The sequence below is a fragment of the Argentina anserina genome, chromosome 6 (assembly GCF_933775445.1).
Source record: "Argentina anserina chromosome 6, drPotAnse1.1, whole genome shotgun sequence".
Lineage (NCBI taxonomy): Eukaryota > Viridiplantae > Streptophyta > Magnoliopsida > Rosales > Rosaceae > Argentina > Argentina anserina.
Genome location: NC_065877.1, coordinates 11,338,755 through 11,348,595, shown reverse-complemented (window position 1 = coordinate 11,348,595; position 9,841 = coordinate 11,338,755). Strand labels below are relative to the sequence as shown.

The following is a 9,841-nucleotide window of genomic DNA, read 5'->3' as shown; positions in this document are numbered from 1 at the left end:
TAACAATTCAAATTGCATTATTTCTTCTTTCAGAAAGGATCGAGAATTCGAGATATCTAATATAATTATTATCATATTCAACCAGCATGCAAGTAACTATATAACTAATGATGCCCTACAATCCAGAACAGAGAAGTCTGAGAGAAACCTGTCCAATTCTTCGACCAAAAGCAAGCATGCACATACAGAGATAACATAAAGTATAACAGTGAAAGTGCACATAAACATCAGGCTGACATAATGCATGGCACCATACATACGAGCTTACGGTGCTTACCCTCAGTTAGGAGAACGAAGATAAAAGGCTACCAAGGTCATGATCGAGCAAAGAGTTCAGGTTGATTACGTACTTGGTTGCATGCCATATTAGAATATCATCTTCAAGTTTCAAAAAGCATCGAGTAGAGATACGACAGAGATTTTGTGTGATCTTCATCATTTATCATATCCATCTCCATGGTTTATTTAATTAGTTGGAATATAAATCTTCTCTTCCTCTATCCATTATTGCTTCTTTGTGAAAATTATTATATGTACCCGGTATATAGTCTATGTGGTGTAGCTCTTTAATATTATTGATCTATTTTTTACTGTGATTATTTCTGATTGATTACTCATATTTAAATAATATTTTTCCTTTCACCGCGTGTATGTTTATCATACTATGGAGTAATATAATTGGTTTGGTATAATCTTGCTAAGTTTATCTGCGCTTAAGTAGTTTATATTTGATATGCAAAGAAATGACATTCCAGTGATTCCACTATCTATAAATTTGTTAAAGGAAAAACATTTTTACCTCATTAGTGTGCCTTCGTCAAAATAACTGACGGAAGTAATTAGGCAATCAGTTTCGATATTTATCTAATTACGGATCTAAATTATGTAACGAATCAATTAGCGTTTATTGTCATTAAACTGATTGATACATTTCCATGTAATATTTCCCCTATATAAGGGAGTGTTCCTAATAATACGAGTAGACCAATGCCGTTTCACTTTTACACGTTATCAGCACTCTAGCTCTATTCTGAGTTTTTAGAAAAAAATAATAATAATATAGCATGATGATATCGAACCACGCTATGTTGCAGAATGTCAATATTGACCTAAATGGAAAGACGCAATCCATGTAGAATTAGATTCACTGGCAAAAAGACAGGTATTTGGTCCAGTAGTGCTAACCCCACCAAGTGTACAAGCATGTAGGACATAAATGGGTATTTGTCAGAAAGCGTAATGAGAAGAACGAAGTCCTAAGGTACAAGGCTCGCCTTATGGCACAAGGTTTCTCACAACGCCCTGGAATTGATTATGAGGAGACATACTCTCCCGTAATGGACGTCATAACGTTCCGCTACCTTGTTAGTTTGGTAGTTTCCGAAGGACTGGACATGCAGCTTATGAATGTGGTGACAACATATCTCTATGGGTATATATATATATATATATATATATATATATATATATATATGAAAGTGCCTGATGGCCTTCAATTGCCCAAGTCAAGTGACTCTAAACTATAGAGTGCGTTTGCAATCAGGTTGAAACACTCACTTTACGAACTAAAGTAATCCAGGCGAATGTGGTATACCCGTCTAAGTGACTACTTGATTGGGAAAGGATATAAGAATAATGAATTGTGTCCCTGCGTATTTATAAAGAAAACAAGTTCCGGATTTGCTATTTTAGTTGTATATGTTGATGACATGAACATAATAGGTACTCTTGACGAAATAAGAGAAACCACGAGCTATTTGAAATCCAAATTTGAGATGAAAAATCTTGGAAAAACTCGGTTTTGTCTAGGCCTTGAACTAGAGCACTGAGCTTGTGGGATTTTAATCCACCAGTCTGCATATGTCCAAAAGATGCTAATGTGATTTAACATGGACAAAGTGCACCATGTTAGCACTCCCATGATTGGTCGAAGTTTGGATGTAAAGAAAGATCTGCTTCGCCCACATGAAGAGGATGAAGAGGTATTAGGAGCTGAAACTCCTTACCTAAGTGCAATAGGCGCATTATTGTACTTGGCCCAATGTACTCAACCAGATATTGCATTCTCAATGAACTTGTTAGCTAGATTTAGCTCAGCGCCAACACAGCGTCATTGGAATGGTGTCAAAAACATATTTCGATACCTAAAGGGAACCATTGACTTGGGTTTATTATTTCCTTACAGCAAGATATGAGGATCCTCAAATGGAATTGCAGTTCCTAAAGAAAATGTTGATGACAAAATTAATATCCCCTACTCTGAAACCCCAAATAATGTTTTGGTTGGTTTCGCTGATGCTGGGTACCTTTTTGACCCACATAAAGGTCGTTTCCAAACTGGTTATGTATTCACTATTGGGAAAACAGTGATATCTTGGAGATTAACCAAGCAAACCCTTGTGGCTACCACTTCGAACCAGTCATAGATTACTGCTCTACATGAGGCGGTTCGTGAGTGTGTATGGCTAAGGTCCATCATTACTCATATTCGAGGAACTAGTGGTTTAAGTTCTACCACTGAAGAGCCTACGTGCATTTATGAAGATAATGCAGTTTGCATCGAACATATGAAGCTATGTTATATCAAGGGTGACAATACGAAACTTATATCTCCAAAGTTTTTCTATAATCAGCAATAACAAGCTCTCCTCAAGATTCAAGTGAACCAAGTTAAATATGAGGAGAATGTGATAGATCTATTTACCAAGTCATTGTCTAAAATTACGTTTGAGAAACATGTAAAGAATATAGGAATGCGAAAGCTTTCCAAACTTCCTTGATGAAAGTAAGAATCATGAGGAGGGGTAGACTTTAGGGGAAGTCTAGACCCACACATGTCATTAGTGTGTTGTATTCTTTTTCCCTTCAGCCAAGATTCATTTTGTCCCATTAGGTTTTATTATCTGGCAAAGTTTTTGATAAGGCAACAGTTCACGCACTACTATGTCTTTGACTTGACATGCGAAGGAGTGTTAAATGAAAAACATTATTACATTATTACATTATTACATTATTAGTACGTCTTCGTCAAAGTAACTGAATGAGACAATTAGACAATCAGCTTTGATATTTAGTTAATTAAAGATCTAAATTATGTAACGGATCAATTAAGGTTTATTGTCATTAAACTGATTGATACATTTCCATGTAATATTTCCGTTATATTAAGGGAGTTCGTAATAATAAGAGTAGACCAATTCCGTTTCACTTTTATAAAATTGAATTTATATCGAAGCAATCTGTGTCTTCTTCTGTGTGAAGAGGCGGAGGCTGGAGAGAAGAATAAGGGTGGTCTTCGAAGAAAACTTACATGGTTTAGTTCGCTAAGTAAAGCTTTCTAAATTCAACGTACTATAGTCATTATCAATTAAGGCCCTTAGTTTTATTCGGGGAGAACTAAAAGGATGACACTGATCATGAATACATTTAAACTACATACAACTACATAAAAACACATATTAGTACTGCAATGACATACAATATGTACACGCGCACACAAACAATACAATACAATACAATATGTCTTTCTCATGATTTTCAATCATACAAACTCAGTGCACGTCCGTCCCACCAGTCAGATTATTCCATCAAGGAAGGAAAGTAAATATTTTGTGTACTGAGTTATCATTTACTGTAACTAGAATGTAATTGGTGAACACGACCATTCCACTCATGACTTTCTCCACACAAATTTATAAGAGCACTCACGCGTACGCTTAATTAGGATGTGTAGATTCATCTGTAACTAATAAGGCTCTTTCAAAAAAATATTGACTCTTAAACTTGCTAGCTAATCATCAAGGTCAACAATAACAACCGCATCGATAAGATTTTCTTCTAGGGTGGCACCGTCCAACCATTAAGAGGCAAGTGTACGTTGTGATCCTCTGTGCGTGCCATATCAGCCGACCTATATATTCGTTATCAAAAATTCTGAAGCACAGCCGACCTATATACCCGTTATTAAAAATTATGAAGTAAATTTGTTGTTCATCTCTATCATGCTGATTTCATGCCCACCATTATATGTAAATACTAAATATTTTTTTTCTCAATAAATTTATAACTATAATATTATAAAAGACACTTTACATTTATTTAGAATAATGAGTGTGAAATAAACATAATAAGGATTTTACCATCACTTAAATACCGATCATAACCAAAACACCCCCTATTAAGCTCCTTATTAGACAGCCCCGGCCACGTGGTGGGGTTAGAACTGCTCGTGGTCCTCAAGACTATCTAAAAGACTGAAGGCTCAAAGTAAAACATGGGAGGGAATGTTGGAGAAACTCGATCAGCTAGCTTAGGCTTAATTACGTACATATTCTTAAAAGAACAGTAGTCCATCTATATAGTAAACTAAGATCAGATTCCGATCAGAATGAGAAAGGAATACTGTTGTTCTGATCTAAAAGTCTACTGATGGAGAGAGCCATACAGTTGCATTTCCACTTCGGGACGTTATCCAATGACAAATTTTTCCAAAGTGAAAGAACTCAGCCAACAACTCAAACACGATCTTTCTTCTTTCAGAAAGAATCGAGCTATCTAATATTATATCATTCAACTGCAGTCTGTGGCATGCATATAAGTAATTATGCTAATGATGCCACAGAACCCAGTCTGGGAGAAAGTTAACCTATATATCTTGTTTCTTGAAACTGAAGCAAGCATTCTTCTAAAGACAATATAACGATTAACGATTAACGATTAACGACACCATAAGAATTAGTGATCCTATATATATTAGCTTACCCCTACGAGAATGAAAATGAAAAGCTAGGTCTTCAGATCGAGCAAGGAGTTCAGCTTGATTACGTAGCCTTTGCATGCCATTCTAGAATATCATTTCGATCAATTTTCAAAGCATTGAGTAGACGACAGAGATTTTGTATGATCTATACTCATCATTCCTCAAGTTTACTTTATTAGCTGGAATAGAAATCGATCTTCCCTGCTTCCTCAAGGAGGGAAGAGCCCGTTATTTTGTTGCCAAGTTTGTTAATTTTACATAGACCCTTCCACTATCTATTGAATCTACAACGTAGTAAGCAATCTTCATCAAATAGCTTTATCTAAAGGAGATGGCCGGACAGAAAAAAATAATAATAATTAGGATTGTCTTTGAAGGAAACTATATGGCTAGTTTACCAAATTGAAAAAACATTTCTCTTTGGCTCTGATACTATGCTTAGGTGGGACTAGGTTGGTTAATTGAATTTAGGTTCGAATTTTTTTTTTTAGTTTTTTGTATGCACCCTAAGTGGGGCTGAAGTGGCTGTGTTTGGCTTTTCCCATTATCGGTGTTATATACTTGTAGGTTGGGAGGTAGTTTCTTAGTCACTGGTCCAAAGTTATTTCCATATCGTGGTTATCTCTTTGTAATTAGCTGATATTTTGTTCTTGATCTGTTTTAATAAAACGTTGTCGTGTCTCTAAAAAAGATAAAGTATTTCTGAGTTCAAATGTTGCCAATCCCCTCTCAAATCTCAATGATCATTTTATTATATGTTGTATCTCTACCATGGCCCTCTTAGTAATTTTTCTCTCCTTATAATATATATATATATATATATATATATATATATAATGGTAAACTGATCGATAAATTTACTAACCGATATTTCATGCTTCCCATCTATGGCATTGTTTATTATGGTACGGTCGATCAATGATCGACAAAGTCACCACCAAGCATGCTCATAAGCATTGTATTCCCCCAACCAAAATGGTTCAAACTTCCAAGCTATTCCAGACAGCTACATCCTAGGTAAGGTCTTAATCGTTCAAACAGTTCGTTTCTAGATTTCTATTCAAGGGTGCTCAATAGCTTTAGTTATTTGTGTCTTTTTTTTTTCTTCTTTGAGAAAGAACTTACCGTAAGAAGCATGTAGGGCAGCAAATATTATAACGTCAAAAAGTAACATGTATAGGTGTTGTGAGGAACCCTATCATTCCAATACAAAGGTGAATTACTAGCATGCATGCCAAAAATTAGCAATGGACCAATGGCATCACCAACAAATTAAAGTTAGCATCCTGAAACGCATATCTAAGAGTAATAGATTCAAAACTAACAACTAGGTCTCTGATGTCTTACACTAGTTTGATGAATCTCTAAGGTGGTTTAAAGCAGTCATTCGTTACATCAATCACTAATAAAACCATAAGCTGCTGAATAAGCTATTGGCAAGGTTAGTTAAAAGAAAATGGACATCTTTAGTCAAAGAAACAAACCGAAATAGAGCCGGGTGTGTTCAGTGAAAGAAATTGCCTTGTATGAACTCCAGCAGCTCATGTTCAAGATGGGATCGTTTGGAATGATAATCAAGTGCCCTAGAGCATAGCCTAGAATTTACTCACTGCTTTCAACTTCATTGTCCAAATCAATTGCAAGTTTGTGACCACACAAATTGCATTATGCCATTAACCCATTAAGCAACTTGACCGGGTCAACTGTAAAATGAACAAAATTAGCGACATGATTACCAAAACGAAATTTTATTAGTTGCCGAAACAATATTATGTGATGCACTACCTGAAAATTTCACAAACATTTTAAACATTGTCGAGACTCTAATTATTTTCAAGTCAATTGTAAAATGATGCAGATTAGTTCATCTGAAGTGTCGACATATGATATATTAATCTCAAGAGGATACTTCAATAAATCTGCACAATTTGATGAATTCAAGAAAGACAGTCGCTCCTTACAACATTTATCAAAGTGTAAACTAGGTGGAACTAATCTGATGGGTGTGTGAGAGTACACGAGCGAAGTTACCCGAAGAGAAAAGACAGTTGAGTTGCTCATGTTTATAATTTAAGATTTTACTTGTTTACCGTTTTCAGTAATCCGATTTACACAATAAATATAATTTATTATGGTATTTAGGTAATAAACTTCTGATTGTCCTTTTTCTATAGATAGAGTTTTTGAAGAGGCTTTCTCTAGATAAAGTTGATATGTAGGGATGGGTAATGCTGCAGTTTGTAACTTTAAGATCAGTCATTGTCTCTAGTTGCATGTATCATGCTTCTGTTTCTTGAAAATTCTGAGAAAGAGTGCCCCAACTTTCTAGCCATCCACTAGTAAAACCAAAAAACCAACATTTTCATATCTCAAGCTTGCGTGTTGACAACATCACACAGCACTACTACACACAAACCCACTGCCTCCTCCTCTTCTTCCTCGATCCTTCATTCTTTATAAATCTCTCTATAATACTTATCCCCATGCCATGATTCATGCCCCTCTGAACCTCTCGAGTGGGTTTCGATCACTTTCATTGCTGCCTCATAATGGATCCATCATCTCCTACATAATTCAATGTCTGAAAACGACCTAATTCTTCTTACAAATCACAACACTACCATTTTGTGTTTATGTTTTTACCCCTTGGCTTTTGGCGCAAGCAGTTAAAGAAATTGCAGGTTAACCTCACTGAGTTTCAGTGCGCATCTGAGCCGTAGACGGCAGAGCAATGGCGAACTGACATGTAACCGTCTTGATAGGGATGTTTCGATCAGCACGTCATGGCCTTTAACACTAGCATAGCCTACCAGGTCCAACGTTCTCATTTAGGAAACAACAATTTGATTCAAACTACTTCCTTCTTTTCACAAAGCAGACCAATCTGGCTGATATAACTGCTGATCTGCGAAAAATAAGAAAAAAGGGTCCCTCAGTATATATATTTCTTTTCTGGTAATGATACTACATTCTAAAACTAAAGACATGTACTGATCCTCTGATATTTAACTCCAAATCTTTAATCATATATCAAAACAAAGTCATATTAACATGACAATGCAGTCGAAAATATAAGTAGAGGATCATATTTCACACACCCGACTCAATATACTACAATTGCTAAGCAGCTACGCAAGACTTCAAGAGTAGTTAATGCCACGCAAAAACCTGGTCATTTTTCCCTTTAATTCTGGTTTAAACTCGTTAAAAATCTTGAGACACGAAATAGTTTTTGGTAAAGAATAGGAAGATGCCATTATATTTAGGCATCCACACACCATGGAGGGAGGGCAACTGTTTCTATGATCTATTCCATCCAACTTTACCGACCTCAATAAAGCATTTTTGGAATTAACTGCTGGAGGCAGCTACAGCTGAAAACCAAGGTTGCAAAAAAGTGGTCAACCAAAGGACAAATATATAAGGCATAGTAGTCAAACACTGAGCTTTGTATAGTGGCCCTACTGGATCTTAGCTGATCTTTCCCTGTTCTGCATGATAGAGTAGTCTGGTGAAAATCCAATTTAGCCCAAATGCAAGGTACACAATACTGAATTGACTCATTGTCTTTTAACTCGTTGAGTCAAGTCACACACCAACTAAACCACAGCCAAAATACAGATTTGTGCACTAAAATTGCTTAGTAGTAATTAGTAAACCTATTTGTATGTAAACTACATGGTGTGCTGATTACTACTTTTTCTAACTCACCAACTTTTCATCCACCCATCTTAAGCGTGTATAGAAAAGCTAGAATTACCCACTTGAGTTATGAACTCTTATATTCTATCTTGCTAGTTGCTACCCCAATATGAATATTATGAAAAAATCAGACAAATGGGGTCCAAAGACAAACAAGGTATATCTGTAATATTGATGAAGTATGAGGGGAAGGTTGTAACCATCTCCTATATATAGCACTCTTGTTCCCACCATCTTCATTCCCTCCCAACTGTTAAATTTACTAAAGATTTGTCACCAAGCTTTGATAAAACAGAAGCAATGGGAAATTGCTTGGTTCTGCAACAAAATGTTACAAGGATAATGAAACCAGATGGGAAAGTCCTCGAGTACAGAGCATCCATAAAAGCTTACCAGGTGTTGTCCGAGTTTTCTGGCCATGCAATATCTGAGACGACTCCAGTGTACCAGCATCTCCGGCCAGATACCAAGCTGCTCGGTGGTCGCCTGTACCATCTTGTACCTCTTCCTTTGCCATCAAAGAAAGCATCTCAGAAGAAGGTGAGGTTTTCAACTGATCCTGAAGGTGAAGCTCAACAAGAAACAAAAGTTGTAAGGATTAAGCTAGTCATAAGTAAGCAGCAACTTCAGGAGATGTTGGGTAAGGGAGGGGTTTCAGTTGATGACATGGTTTCCAGGATTCATTGCCAAACAACTGTAGATACGATGACTGACAGCTTCGACAATGATGGTACTTGTGAAGGGTGGAAACCTGTTTTGGAAACCATACCTGAAGTAAATTAGCAGTAGCCTGTCCTTTGTTATTATGCACACTACTCTAAAAAAAAAATAGCGCCCTCTCTGCTTGAATGTTTTTCTGTAGGCTAACACACACATATATGAACAGTGTATCCATGAATGATATTGCAAAAGGGAAAAAAAATTAGCTTTTATCATCTTCTTCTCCAACACAAGTGCTTATAACTTATAAGTATCTCTCATTTTTTATTCGGTTATAATTTTTTCTGCAAGTAATTCAAAATCATGTCCCGGCATATCTCTGAAGCCCCAAAGAGGGCAACTGATTTATATTAAAAGAGCACATAAATGAATCAACATCACACATACAGAGAAAGATTCACGACTGGGAGCCATAACACCATAAAAAGTTCACAGTATATTGTGTCCATCCAACACTAAAGAGGAAAAGGAAGTCCCAACTGACTACAGATGCCAAAACCATGTTACAGTTTGCCATTTCACGGTGAAACCCCCCATAAACACGAATATATGACAAGACTGTGATGTGGCAGTACATATCACAAAAAGGTTAAGAAAGCAAAAGGAAAGCGATTTATGCATTGATGGAAATTTTGCTTCTGCCAATTTCCTTACCCAAAC

The 9,841-nt window shown here is 36.2% G+C and overlaps 1 protein-coding gene across 1 annotated transcript; it reads left to right on the top strand.

Annotated features, from left to right (window-relative positions):
- Positions 1 to 8,728: 8,728 nt before the first annotated feature.
- Positions 8,729 to 9,306, top strand: LOC126799914 (uncharacterized). Its single transcript, XM_050527174.1, has one exon. It carries the CDS (start codon positions 8,762 to 8,764, stop codon positions 9,242 to 9,244), a length of 483 nt encoding a protein of 160 aa, XP_050383131.1. The 5' UTR covers positions 8,729 to 8,761; the 3' UTR covers positions 9,245 to 9,306.
- Positions 9,307 to 9,841: the final 535 nt, after the last annotated feature.

What these genes read in the sequence shown, in the direction of transcription:
- LOC126799914 (XM_050527174.1), top strand. Translation starts at nt 8,762, where the DNA reads ATGGGAAATTGCTTGGTTCTGCAACAAAATGTTACAAGGATAATGAAA.